This window comes from Gopherus evgoodei, chromosome 2 (assembly GCF_007399415.2).
Source record: "Gopherus evgoodei ecotype Sinaloan lineage chromosome 2, rGopEvg1_v1.p, whole genome shotgun sequence".
NCBI classification, from domain to species: Eukaryota; Metazoa; Chordata; order Testudines; family Testudinidae; genus Gopherus; species Gopherus evgoodei.
Genome location: NC_044323.1, coordinates 180,654,838 through 180,670,004, shown reverse-complemented (window position 1 = coordinate 180,670,004; position 15,167 = coordinate 180,654,838). Strand labels below are relative to the sequence as shown.

Here is a 15,167-nt window from a genome sequence, read left to right as displayed (position 1 = left end):
TAGTGGACTGTAAACTGTAGCAGCCAATCAACAGGAATTAACAGTAATGAGGATGAAAGAAAATACCCTCTGCACTGGAAATATTGTATACAGTATCATCAGTTCCTCAGTTAGGAAACATTTTTCATTTGCAAAATAAACATATTGTAAAAATAGTCATTAAAACAAATTTAGGGCATGACTTTTGGAAAGTGAGTAGAATTATTCCCATTCACTTCAGTAGGAGTTGGATCACATTCTTAGAGACCATTGCAAATTTTTGTTTTATAGTAAGCATAGTTTCATCTGGTGAAACAACACACTAAACAAAGGTTCAACTTAGTGGCCTGAGCCTGCAACTTTGGTTTCAGTGAGAGTTGAGGACATTCAGCATCCTCCAGAATAAGACCTTTCATTAAATAATTTCCTGCTGATGCCATCCTTACAGAGCTGAAAGATGGAATCTATTTGCTGCAGTTAACATACTGAGTGATGGATGGAGGTGGAAAGATGTGTCCAAAGATGAGTTTGTATTTATTGTAAAAATAGAATAAAATGTGGGCTTTTCTGCTCACTTGTCTGGAATTCATTTTTTGCCTAGCTAGCTCTAAATCCTTGTGTCTGGCGCATATTAACTTTGACTACAGCTGGGTACATACTACAAAAAATGTTTCCTTGACTATTTATTCATTATTTAATGGTTTGCATCTACCACATTTCCAGCTCTTCTGTGCAAATTTTTGTAAATAAATTTACTGACAGGAACATTCATGGAAACAATGGCATTTAATTAAATATTGGAAAATATTCATAGGTAGCAATTTTTTAATTAATAAATGCTAGTAGTGTTCTAAATAAAAATGTCTTTATATCCAGGACATATATAGTTAGAAATTAGATGGACTCTTTCCTCCATGATGTCAAAGCACTTCACATAGAAATATTGGGAAGGGTAGAGGGACATATTTGAAACTAGATATTGCACATTCATGGTTACTTAAAAGATTAAATTCAGTATGTTAAATTACAATTAGAGCTGGTCAGATTTGTTTTACCAATCTATCTGAACCCACTGATAAATGGCCTTTACAATTTTTTGTTTGTTTTGCAAAATGTTATTGACTTGTTGAAATTTTCATTTTCCATGAAAAATGCCGTGTCTTTTTGACGTTTTCAAAATTGTAATGAAAAATTATCAAAATGTTATTGGGTTTTTTGTTTACTGAAAACTTGGTGTTTGATGAACACAAAATTTTAATACTCACGTTGATAACATTTTTGCTATTTTTTTTAGACAAACTTTAGGAATTAAAAAACAAAAAATTCCTACCACCACCAAAGTCATCAATCCATTTCAAGACTTTTGAAATGAAAACAAGTCTGAAGTTTCTTGTGAAACTGCTTTTTTTTTTCATTTTTAACCAGTTCTAATAACAATATTTTAAAGATGAATATTAATTTGCAATATACGTGCTATTCTGATTTCTGTTCCAACAAGACTCCGGGAATCATTACTTGCAAAATGCTGTGTTATCTCCTAATGGCAGAGGAGCTTACTTGAGTTGTTTTGTTTATTTTCTAATATTTTCTCAATGTATTAACGTATTTAGCTTGAACCATGTAGTTTTAACTGTACAGAAAGTGATGTGGTTTTGATGTATGTAACTGAAAGAAACTTCAGTGCGAAAATAGCCCTAAATATATGATATTTTGTGTTGAAGTCTTAAGTTTTTGAGGAAAAACATATTTTGTCGGGCAAATTTTGAATAAGTTATTCTTTGGGAACATCTATGAATTAATTTTAATTGGGATATAGCTGATGCTGATTGAATGGGATAATTATCTACTAATTTTCATTAGGTAAGAATAAGAGCCTATTAACTGTTTGGCTGCACTTAGACTGCATTTCATCACTGACATTCTCTCCTTTTGCCACTTTTCCCCCTGGTGTAGAGTTCACAATAGCTGTACATAGCATAGAAGAAGTTTTCTTTGTGTTTTGATCCAAGAATTTCTAAAAAGAACTTAAAAATTAAAGATACAAATTATGAGTATTTTTCTATGGCCACATGCAAGCTATGGGTTCAGTTGGTTGCTGATTATATGTGCATATGGATTATGTAGAGTGGAATGACTGATTTATTGTCTTTTCACTTTAATTTCCGTTTAAAATCAAATTCTGAAGAACAATATGTTAAGGATTAGAGAAATAGGGGAGGTTAATAGGAGAAGAAAGAGTGAGAATGTGTATGAGCATTAGAAAGGAGCATAACTGGTCATATGTGAGTAATGTTTTACATACATATGATTCCTGGATAAATATATTCTCACAGTAATAAGCCCCAATTCTATAATATGCTCCATTTACAGTTTATAATGTAATAACTTAAATAGGACAAAATAATAATAATAAAATAATAGCCGTAATAATTTAATTTGTGATCACTGTGTATTTAATGACAGAATATGGCCATCTCTTTTTGACTTGACCAAAATGCAGTTTTAAAAAATTACAAATGCACTCTTTGATTGTATGATTTGAGATAAAATTTTAACATTGTGCAATCATTCTAGGTGAATCTGGCAGCAACACCTCTAGTTAAAGTTGTGTAAAGTTTTCCATTATAAGATTCTGTTTTCAGTTGCTTATAACTTTGCCAAACTTTAACTGTTTGAACTAAAATGTTCACGCTAGGTGCCTGCTTCAGGTTGAATTTTTAAAGAAAGTTTCAGTTAAAATGGCTTAGTCATTTCCACGAATGAGGTAAAGGAAAAATACAGTGGTTTGCCCAGGATTAAACCAAAACCCAAACCATACAACTGTAACATTGAGAAACTCTAGTGCCTCCATCCTTTGAAGGACAGACTTGAAATTTGGCAAGGGGTACCCTAGTGCTGGCCGTTTGTGACAATATGCCCAGATTGGCAACATTTAGAACCTCTGAAAATCTCAGTTCACTCATGCTCAATAGCAGCTTGTTAAAAGCTGGCAGCTAAATTCTCCAAGGATTCTGTCTGCACCTGGAATGCTCCATCCCTCAGCTCCTATTGCTGACCAGAATGTGTATGCACCATCCCTACAGAGAGATGGAGCATGCTCCAGCCCAGAGTGGCAAGGGCTGCCTCTGCTATTGCCAGGGACTGCTGTGGCCCCCAGTCACCAGAACTGAGAGTGGCAAGACTGTTTCTGTTATGCTTTCACTGCTCTCCCTACTGGAACTCAGGCAAGGAAAAGGAGGAGCAGGAGCAAGCAGCCTCACACAAATATAGAGGAAAAGGTGGTGGTGGTGGTAGGGAAAGGGTTAAAAAAGCTGTGGGGAAGAGATCTGACGAGCATGGAGTGGAAGACAGATAATAAGGACAGAAGCCTGGGTGAAGGGTGGAGATAGGAGCAGAGGGGAACAAGTGGAATAGAAGTGGAGAAGGAAAGGGACAGGTACCAGTGAGGTGCATAAAAGCGGACAGACAAAGGGACATGAGTCTAGGAAGGAGAATAGGGCAGAGATGCTGGTGGGGAGAGGGCAGAAGGTTCTATAACCACTATATATCAGCACACTCCTGTCACAACCTGGCATTGAACCCAGAATTCCTGAGTCTCACAATACCTCTACTATCATTACATAGCTGTGAAATCCACTGGTGCTTGTCCACAAAGAGGAAGACACTCTACTACCACTACCAGTATCTTCCTTAATTCAAGTGATAGAGGTCTGTGTGGTGGGTCTAAAGGTCATCACCCTGCTGATGATCCATGTGGTGATAATTCTTCATGATGGAAGTTCTGGTTTTTTAGTTTGTTTTTTAAAAAGTTAGAAAATTACATATAAAATCTATGTTAAAGGAAAGTTAAGATTTCAAAATCAAGCACTCAGAAGCTAAGAAATGTCTGTGCAATCTTAATTTGGTCCTCTTGTGCATATGCATTATGATACACTCTTTTCCACAGAACACCTGCCTCATTCAGTGCATGGGATGTTTGTCAATTGGTATGGAAATCTAAGATAATAAGTCAGGCAAGTTACATATTTCTGAATTTCAGTCTTCCTTTCTGTGGAGTCATAAGGTATCTGTCCTTATACTGATGCAGGATGATTTATTATTAATATTATTTCTATCATAGTAATCAGGTGTGCATAGCACTTTAGAGATGAAGTAATTAAAAGCACAGTAAAACAGGTCTCTGGCCCTTGGAGCTTTCAATCTATTTGTTTGGTCCTACTAGGTGCTTAAGGTCCTGAATTACCACTGTTTGATGCAGAAGGCTACAATGGGACAAGGGAAGAGCTGCAGATCTACCTTTAAATGGTTTCCCTGTGCATCTTGCGTAAGTGGTGTGCAGATGAAATTCTAGCCCATTGACTGGAATAGCAGCTGCAATTGGCTGTGCAGCAGTGCCACACTTACATCCTAGGGTGAGGGTAGTGCACATCTGTGTACAGCATGAATGCTTGGGTTTTATGCAGGTGGAAAGTGCATTTCACCTTAAAAAATCTAACCTGGTGTGGCATACAGTGTCTATTAGTTTGACTATTGTCATAAATATAGAGGGAAGAGTAACAACCTTTATGTATGCAGTAGCATAAAATCCATCCTTGGCAGCTGTACTGAATCACTTTACCTGTAAGGGGTTAAGCAGTTCAAATAACCTAGTTGGCACCTGAGCAGAAGGACCAATGAGGAAAGAAGATACTTTCAAATCTGGGGGAAGGGAGGATTTGTTTGTTGTTCTCTTTGTTTGTTCTCTCTCCAGGTGGAGGAAGAAGCCAAGCAGATATAACATCTCCTGAAAATATATCAGGAATAATCCATCTAAAACAATGGAAATTGTAAGTAGGGCAAGGAAATGCATTAGGTTATCTTTTGTTTTTGCTTGTGAATTTTTCCTATGCTACAGAGGTAGCTTTATTCCTTTTTTGTAACTGTGAAGCTGAGCCCAGAGGGGAATCCTCTTGTGTTTTAAATCTTTTTATTACCCTGTAAAGTTACCTTCCTATTTTCAAGGTGTGATTATTTTACTTTTTTCTTTATAATAAAGTTCTTCTTTTAAGAACCTAATTGATTTCAGTGTCCTGAAGACAAAGGGTCTGGTGTGCGCTCACATTGCTAAGGCAATTAGTTGGTATATTATTCTCAAGCCTCCCCAGGAAAGGGGGTGAAGTGGCTTGGGGGGATATTTTGGGGAAATAGGGATTCCAAGTGACCCATCCCTGAATTTTTATGTAAGTCACTTGGTGGTGGCAGCAATACCGTTCAAGGACAAGGAAAGGAATTTGTGCCTTGGGGAAGCTTTAACCTAAGTTGGTAGAATATAAGTGTAGGTGGTCTTTCATGCGGGTCCCCATGTCTGTATCCCAGCGTTCAGAGTGAGTGGGGAACCCTGATAACTATACATTTGATTAGCAGCTGAACAAAGTTTGTTACAGAAAACCTGGACTTTCTTTTCAAGTGAAAGTGCAGTACATGAAAATAAGGCTGAAACTGGATGGAGCTATTTGGACCATGGGTTCTCAACCTGTGGCTTGTGAGCCGTTTGCAGCCAAATCAGCACACATCTGGGTCAATGTGACATCATCAGGGCCGTACAGGAGGTATATATAGTGTGTGGATGCAGCCCACATAACACAAAGAGAGCAACATATGCGGCCCACAATGGTAAATAGGTTGAGAACCACTGATCTGGACCTTACATTTACCAACCTCACAATTTTTTATAATGCCTTAAAGTTATGCTATTAAAATATTATTCCTGAAGATATTTTAGCTTCTCCCCTCTTCATTTCCCCCCCTCCCTCTCTAGTAAATGGCTTTCTTTGGTATCCTCATTGGATTCCCAAAAATTAGAGATGGTGGGAAAACGGTGATTTTTTTCACAAAACATTTCAAAGTGTTCTTTTTCCCCCTAGATTTCAAAAAGGAACATCTCTTTAGTTATTTGTTTTATTTCCTCCCTCTTCCTGCCCCTTTTACTTTTTTCCTTTTTCTGCCTCCCCCCATTTTCCATTTTGCCACTGACAAAAAGGGGAAAAAGGTATAAACTAAAATCACCCCCAATTTTTAATTTTAAGGTATCATAGAAAATGCAGAAAATTAAGAAAAAATGTTTTTTAATTAAAAAGTTTTTGCTTTTGGAAAAAAAAGTAATTTTTTCAACTAAAACATCTGTTTGAAAAATGTTACCCAACTCCTGTGTCTGTTCTACTATCGCTATGCTATTGGGCCCACATTTTGTAACGGATGTTAATGAACCAGTACAAATATGTTGTTTGGAAGTTGTGCAGTGGAACACTTCGGAGTTTTCCTATATAATTTGTGCTACTCAGCTAGAGCCTTAAAAATAAGATTATGCACCAAAGTATTAATCGCATAGCATTTGGAGCACTGGAAGGAAGGAGGCACTTTTAGAGGGAAAGCTCTTGTCACACCTAAGAAGTGAGTGGAGGGGGCTATTATTCGTGAGTCCAAGGGACCAGAGAAAGCCATACACAGCAGCTGCACTTGATGCATCTGTACAAGAGGTGTAGCACAAATCTCAGCCCTACCTTCCCTGTAATATCTGTTGTGCCAAGGGAGAGATCTCTCATCACCAAACATATTCTACCCTTTGGTTTTGACTGTGCTGCCAGCTGCTTTAATGAATCACTCTTAAGCTCAGAGGGAGAAAATCAACCCACTTACTGTTTCCTGGGCTTCTTGTGTCGCTGTTTTGGGGGGAAAGGATTCTCTGTGCTTTCTTACCCTTCAACAGTTCATCTACAAGTGAACGGCCATAATTTGACCCCATATACACCTCTATCTCGATATAACGCTGTCCTTGGGAGCCAAAAAATCTTACCATGTTATAGGTGAAACCGCATTATATGAAACTTGCTTTGATCCACTGGAGTGCTCAGTTCTGCCCTACCTCCCCGAGCACTGCTTTACCACATTGTGTCCAAATTCGTGTTATATTGGGTCACATTATATTGGGGTAGAGGTGTATGTAAGAATTATATTTCTGATTTTCTATCTCAAGTTTTTTTACCTTGAGCTCCTTGATTGTATAACATCAGTCTGTGAGCAGACTCAACATCCAAAAAATAGTCCATCTTGGAGGAACTTTTTGTTGCCAATACGCCTTTCTTTTCAAAGCGATGTGATCAGTCAAATTCCTGGGGGGAAAACCAACTAAATATCAAACATACAAATATAAATAAAAATCACAGATTTTTTCGGAGTAAAGAATTCTGTATGCAGTATTTAAAAAACATCCCAATCTGTCATATCAGAGTGCATCTAGGAAACTATCATGCATAGAATATTTTTAAACCACAGATTTTAGTTTCAAAGAATAATTTTTCATATCCTCAGCTGAAGAAAATATGAGGAAAATAGAAATACCAAACAGAAACAAGATTCCTAGAATTATCAGTGATATCTCATCCACAGCCTCCATCCCGCCACAACATACACTTGTTTTACCCACCTGATGCATCCTGTCTTAAGCTAAGATTGTAAGGACTTTGGGGCAAGGGCCGTCTTTTACTTTATGTCTGTACAATGCCTAGAGCAACAAGATCCCAACCTGATTAGGGCCTCTAGGCACTACAGTAAAACAAATAATAATAATATTTATGTTAAAAACACAAACATTTCACCAGACAGGACAGAAATAGATTGCACTTCAGCAGGTATGCCATTCCACCAAAAGGCAAGAAAACCAACTCTTCCCCTGGCCCCCTTTTTTACATTGACTTAAAGTAGCAGCAGAACTTCACACCGTCAGCTTTTAACATGTTTGATAACAGGTATTGTCAGTGTAATGTCAAGCACTCTTAGCATTGATTCTTGGCTGACCCTTTCATTGCAGTATTCCCCTGAACCCATTTATGGTATGTAGTCTATGAGTTAACCTCTCCTCTGACATATGGTGTTTCTTGTGTGTCACACATTGACATACCAATTATCATGAACCTTTCCTTACCTTCCTGTTGCCTCCTGCATTTTCTTTCACTTCACACAGCAATTATATATATTGTATATTTAAAGTCCAGCAGTACAGAAAATATATACACTGGCATTTCTTTGCATCTTTCCCAGCATGTATGCATAGACATATAAGCAGCTATATAAATATCACCAATAGCCTTCATTTTTAAAAAAAAGAGATCAATAGTCCTTCCTCTTTCAGAGCATTTCTTTTAGGGTGATGTGAAAGAATGATCCTCACTTCAAGCAATGTCTTGAATTCCAAAGTATAAATCTATTTGTTTGGAACAACATGTGAAATCATTTTCAATTTACAAACCTATACTAATGAGAAAACTTCTAAAATTCTTCAATATATCACTTCATTGGAGTATTCTGAACAACAAATGATACTTACTGCAAATAACAAGAGCTGCCTGCCAGTGGTGGAAGCTCCTGTAGTTTGAGGGAGGGCTTCCTTGATCTTACTAAAATGTCCCCAGTGTAAGCAAACAATTTAGATTGTTTGATTGGAACTCTGATTAATAATGCATAACGTCAACTGGACTTCCTTTATCTGATAAAAATGGGCAGGAGATGTTGTTACTTAGCAACAGATAACTACTATCAACTCCCCCACATCCTCAACACTGAAGGAATAAACCCCTGATAAGACTTTCCCAAGGAAAAAAAGCAAAAAAAAACCCCAATCCTATATCAAGTTCCTTTATTAATTTGGTTTTTGCTCTTATCTTGATCACTTTCCCTTTCAGAAGCTCAGAAAACCTGAATTGTGTTGTAATGGTTAATTGAAGCATTTTGTTTTGTCTAATAATTTACTCTTGCTGACCTGGATCCCCTTTCACTATTTACCACAAGAGTAATGAGACTATGAAGTATTTTACAGTAAATGTAAGATGAATAATAATGTCATAATGAGACTGTTCAGAGATCACTCCTATTTTTATCTGGTGCTGTGTGTTGGGTAAGGCTGTTTTGCAGAGTTCAGAAAGGCACTAAATGCATTAAATGTTCCAAGGATGCCATAAAAGCCACAAGTTATCCAGAAGCCTCTCACACTGTGATATTCCTATTTTTTGTATTAACTCACTGTGATATATATGCATATAATAGTTTCTAGGAATCATCACATTTCTATATAGTATGTAGCTTTGTGCAAAATACATGATGAAGCTTTTCCCAATAGATGTACATTGCTAAAGAGCAAAGGCACTATATAAAAGAATTAAAAATAAATATAAAAGCACAGGTTAGCAGATAGGTACTTACCAATATTACTGATCTCTTTCCATCCTACTGGCTTGAAATAAGACTAAGCAATGTAACCAGTTGGTGAGTCAGAGCGAACAGCTTCAAATTGTCACTTCAACCTCGAAATCAAGAGTACAGAGTAGAGAAAGGTGATGGATCTGCTGTTTTATATTATGATGAAATGAAATGTCTTAGTACAGATCTGAGTGGAACTGCTTTTTATATTATATTAGCCTGCTAATTTGAGGAAATTGAAAGGCTTTGTTTTACTGTCTTTTCTCTGTTCTCTTTGCTACCCCCTCAATTTAATTTGCATTTAAAATTATTCTTATGGCTTCACTGCTCTTCAAGGTGTGGAGTATTTTCTAATCGCGATGAATGTTCAGTATGGTTTTGTGCAATGCCACTTTTATTCTGAGCTAGAAAACATTGTGAGTAATTATAATTGCTAGTTATTTTCTAGAACAAAATAAAGTGGTTGTCTGATGCAGTTTCAGATTTTTCCTCCAAATAGCAGTGCACTGTAGCAAAACTGCTCAGTCAAAGCTTGCATAAATATATCAACTCAAATGGCACTATTTTATCTCCTAATAATTTCAATATTCAAATCCATATACACTGGAAACTGAGTATTTTTTCCACTGTACGTCTTTTCAATAATGTTAGGCTATTTCTGTTTTTGAAATGGACTTATATATTTAGTAGAGATGTTGTAAAATACATTTTGATTGGTTCCAGTTCATATTGTTTAATCCCCTTGGGGAATCTTCACGAAGTCTGGGGTTCAAATCAGGGGTGGCTCCAGGCCCCAGCACGCCAAGCGCGTGCTTGGGGCGGCATGCCACTGGGGGTGCTCTGCTGGTCACCAGGAGGGCAGCAGGCAGGCCGCCTTTGGCAGCCTGCCTGTGGAGGGTCCGCTGGTCCCGCAGCTCCAATGGACCTCCTGCAGGCATGTCTGCGGAGGGTCCTCTGGTTCCGTGGCTTCAGTGGAGCCGCGGGACCAGCAGACCCTCCGCAGGCACGCCTGCGGGAGGTCCACCAGAGCCGCAGGACCGGCAACCGGCAGAGCACCCCCCGTAGTATGCCGCCGTGCTTGGGGTGGCGAAATGTCGAGAGCCGCCCCTGGTTCAAATGAAGCCAGGGAACGAAAGGGAAACTTAGCCAATGCTGTTGAGTTTCACCTAGTTTTGTCCCCAGAATCTAAGTCAGGACACCACTCCTTCCAGCAAGTCTTGAGATCCTCCTGTTGCTTCTGATCTGTGAGAGGAGAAAGGGGTGACTGATGGACTCTACATTTTCACCCCTCCTCGTCCTGCACTTTAAGGTGGGAGGAAGGTCAGGAAACATGATCAAGACTACTCTTCCTATATCCACAGAAATTCTGTTCAAGGAAACAGGTGTAACCTCTGAAATGCTACAAAATATCATTGATTTTCAGTACTTGGGATTCACAAATGAATTAGACATTTATTTGGTAATGAGAAGCTGCATTGTTACACTGGATAGCATAACATTTTCAGGAGGGGAATAAAATGAACTTTACAATCCCTTGAGGGACTAAGCTATCAGGAAAGGAACTCAATGCCAATGCACTAGTCAACAGAGATAATGATTCAAGTGACAATACTTCTTGTCACTCACTATGGATGCTACAGGGCATACGCTACTTTCTAACTCCCATCAGTTAGAAGTTAACTTCCCCAAAGGGCAGGTTATGGCATAATTTTCCATTTCATGGTTTCTTACACATTCACTTTAAGTATCTGATACTGGCCACAGTCGGAGACAAGATCTTGTACTAGTTGGATCACTAGCCAGGTCTGGTATAACAATTCCTGTATTCCTCATCTGCAGCACAACTCTGAATGTACATGAGCGAGAAGGAAAACGTGGCAAACTCTGCCCCATTCCTGCTTAAGAATAATATATTAACACCTCCTCATCAGATTTTAATATGTCTTCCTCCTCCTCCTTCTCATGACTTTCACTAACTTGATAGTCCTTATCTATATCGAGTGACAAGAAGTATAGTTACTTGACTCATCATCACGTCTGTTGACCAGTGCATTGGCATCGAGCACCTTTCAAGTTGACTTTAAATTGCAATGCAAAAGTTGTGACAACTGGAAAAAGAACTGTCCAATTTGGAGTTGGGCAGCAGCAAGGAAGATAATAGTACCTATCTATAGCTAATACATCCATCTATCTAGATTGTTATATGGCACCTATCATTCTAGGAGAATCCTCACCTGCCCTGTTAGGCAGCTTTAGGACCCTGAGCTATAGCATGGGCCAAGATCTGACCCTCAGTTTAGTGAGATATACCTCTCTGCACTAAGAGGGGGAAAAATTATCTCTAGCTCAGGCTTGCAGGCCTAGAAAAATGTTTAACTGTAAAAGGACTGGTTCTAGTTTGTGTGTGAACCCAAAACTCAGTGATTTTGTGTGGTCTGGAAACTCATAACAAAAGAGCTGCACAGCTGTTGTGCTAATGAGGGAAATACTCTGAAGTTGTTTGTTGTCACGGATGGTAGTTTCAGAGGGCACCCCAGTGATAAAATGACAGAGCCATAAGAGTGCAGGAAGGCAGTAGGTAAACTTATCCCCACAGCTCTATCAATGCAACCAGCAAAATACTTATTATGCAAGTACTGGACCTTTTCTGAACACAGATTTCTAATCATGATAGTCAATGCAACGGTTTTGTAATGTGCACAAATGTATCCCCAGGACTAGAGGAAACCAGCAAACTCACTTCATTTGTGACAGACTTTTTTTAAACCTGTGTTAGAGAGATACTTGATAAAAATGTGTATACTTGGAAAAATCTGAGTCCAGGCTTCTAAATGTTAAGTTTAAATAACATCACATTTGATTTTTTTTCCAAAGGCAAGAAAATGAGAATAATTGAACACTTGGCATTTACATGACGAGAGTAGCCTTTTGGTTTTCTAGCACTCAGATACATGTAGGCAACAGAGCTTACCCCCTCTCCCCACTCTGAACTCTCTATTGTGAGCATAACTGCGACTGTAATGACTCACAGGCTGAAAAAAAATCTGCTGCTGACAAACACTAATATTAACCCAAAAGAAAGTGGGAGAGAGAATGTAATGTGTGACTGAAGAAAGTGTAGGCAAGGTGATTATTACAGAGAGTTGTTTCCTGAGGGATACATTCAGAATAAAGGAAAAATATAAAAGTTTAAAGCCACTAAGCTGTGAAGAATAGTTTTTTATTATAATTATTAACCTTGTGCTTAGATGAACTAAAAAGAAAGAACTAGTAACAAAACTGGGATATGTTCTCTGTTTTTGATCCCCTAACACAGGGGTGGCCAACCTGTAGCTCTGGAGCCACATGCGGCTCTTCAGAAGTTAATATGTGACTCCTTGTGTAGGCACCGACTCCGGAGCTGGAGCTACAGGTGCCAACTTTCCAATGTGCCAGGGAGTGCTCACTGCTCAACCCCTGGCTCTGTCACAGGCCCTGCCCCCTCCCCTGAGCCTGCCGTGCCCTCGCTTCTCCCCCTTCTACCTGCCTCCCCTGAGCCTCCTGTACACCACGAAACAGCTGATCAGGAGGTGTGGGGGTGGGTGGGGGAGGTGCTGATTGGTGGGGCTGCTGGTGGATTGGAGGTGCTGGGAGCAGGGGTGGGGGGAACTGATGCGGGGCTTTTGATGTACTACTATGGCTCTTTGGCAATGTACATTGTTAAATTCTGGCTCCTTCTCAGACTTAGGTTGGCCGTCCCTGCCCTAACACAAGAGAGACTTTACAATAAATAAAGGATGCAATAAAATACATAGAACTGTTCAAACAACAGTGTCTCACAGCATTTTACAATTATATAAAATATTGCTAACAATGTTTTCAAAAGTGTCCATGAATTTTGGATGATTCCAGTCGGGGTGCTCTGCTCAAGGCAACTGTGAGTTTCAAGACGGTTAGCTAAAATTGGAGGCCTCCAAAATTTGTAGATACTTCTGAAACCTTAACCATAAAGTCAATGGCCTGTAAACATTCAACTATAAAAATGTCTTAGGTGACATTTTGGCCCCACTGAAGTCAATGGGAGTTTTGCCATTCAGTTCAATCGGGTCAGGACTTCATCCCTGTAGTTTAGTCCTGATGATGTCTCAAAAGATCTTAAAATACTTGAGACAGAGACTGTAGGGCAATGAATGGGATTATATGACAGGGTTGCATGTGACAGCAGGGACAGGTCTCAGTAACCCAAGAGGTCCTATGGCAGTGTCTGAGAGCCGTCCAGGCTGCAGTGATATGTGGCAGTGTAGTGTACTTTTATTTTCGTGAACTGAGGCTGAAGAGATGTGTATCTGATAAACTCATTAGTGTGGAGAGATTCTGGGGAAGTTCACATGGTTTGCACTATGCTAATAAACCAAATCCTGCAGTCCTTATGCCGGCAGAAGTTATTTTGAATTCAAAGGTCTCTTCATCTTCATAATCATAGAGTCAGATCATTCTCTCCCAGGGGAAACATGCAGGAGAGGGCCTGAGGAGACAGACAACTCCACAAGTTTCAGCTAACTGACCCCCACAAATGAATATTGGGGTTTTGTGGTGGTGGGGGACGCAGATTGATTAGGCAGTGATTAAACCTGACCAGCGTGAAACAGCAGGGTCCATGAGAAGGGCGACACTCCCTTGAGCAACACATAGCAACCTTAGAGGGCTACATACAGCAGCTGAATCCTTGCTCTATGCTGGGGTTTCTCAAACTTCATTGCATCATGACCGCCTTCTGACAGCAAAAATTACTAGATAATCCCAGGAAGAGGGATTGAAGCCCAAACCCTGCTGCTCAGACTGAGGGTGGGGGTCAAAGCCAGGAGGGGAGCCAAAGCCGAAGAGAAGGTTACTAACCTTTCAGTAACTGAGGTTCTTCGAGATGTGTGTCCCTGTGGGTGCTCCACTCCGAGTGATGGTGCGTCCCGGCGCTGTTGATCGGAGATCTTCGGTAGCGGTGCCTGGTTACGACGCATGTGCTCAACTGCTGTCTCGCAGTCTCATTAGAGTCTGCTTGAGTGCGTGTGTCCTGAATCTCCCTCAGTTCCTTCTCTACTATGGAGAATTCAGAATGGTACTCCAAAGTAGAGGGGAGGAGGGTGGGGAGTGGAGCACCCACAGGGGGACACATCTTGAAGAACCTCAGTTACTGCAAAGTGAGTAACCTTCTCTTCTTCTTTGAGCGCTGTCAATGTGGGTGCTTCACTCCAGGTAAATGTGAAGCAGTACCCACTATGGTTGGTGGAACTTTGGAATTGCGGCAGTGATGACTGTAGACAGTACTGTGTGGCCTACTATGGTATCTGCCTTGATATCCTGCGTGATAGCACAATGTTTGGTAAATGGGTATTCAGATGTCCATGTAGTCGCCTTACAGATATCAGGAATAGGTATGTTATGGAAGAAGGCAACAGATATTGACATAGCTTGAGTAGAATGAGTTCTGATGCCTTTGGCTGGTTGGACATTCTGAATGCGGTAACAGGATCTAATGTAGTCAAAGATCCACTTGGAAAGGCGTTGCTTAGAGATAGCCACACCCTTCGATCTCTCAGTAGTGGAGACAAATAGCCACTGGGATTTACAAAATGGTTTAGTTCTGTCTAGATAAAAGGTGATTGCTTGTCTGATGTTGAGGGTATGTAGAGCCGCTTCGTGTGGAGTCTCATGAGGTTTGGGATAGAATGCAAGTAAGTATATTGGTGGGTTAAGGTGGAAGGTGGACACCACCTTAGGGAGAAATTTAGGGTGGGGTCGCAGGGTAACTTTATCTGGGGTCTGCCAGAGGGTGTTAGCTGGTTCTAGGAGTGCTTCATTTGTGGGGAGCATGATCTTTGAGGGCGCAGAGGGTTGGAGGATTTTGAGGAGTCTGTGTTGTGTCTCCTGGACCTTCTCTAAAGGGATGCCCTGGCTGAGTGCCACCCTCTTGAAAAGTTCTT

The 15,167-nt window shown here is 39.9% G+C and overlaps 1 protein-coding gene across 7 annotated transcripts in view; it reads right to left on the bottom strand.

The window, feature by feature from the left end:
• PHACTR1 (phosphatase and actin regulator 1) overlaps positions 1-9,544 on the bottom strand; it is a 483,984-nt gene extending 474,440 nt beyond the window's left edge. For 3 of the 7 annotated variants that reach the window (XR_003999047.1, XR_003999046.1, XM_030552418.1), the window contains exons 1-2: positions 9,214-9,544; positions 7,001-7,127 (exon numbers count right to left, since the gene is read on the bottom strand). Coding sequence is in view for 5 of the 7 variants with exons in the window: in XM_030552418.1 (XP_030408278.1) it covers positions 7,001-7,064 (64 nt within the window). In the remaining 2 variants the exon portion in view is untranslated. Of the gene's footprint in view, positions 1-7,000; positions 7,128-8,341; positions 8,423-9,213 lie in introns of those variants that run through there. The other 4 variants (XM_030552420.1, XM_030552421.1, XM_030552416.1 and 1 more) reach the window with 3 other exon arrangements.
• Positions 9,545-15,167: the final 5,623 nt, after the last annotated feature.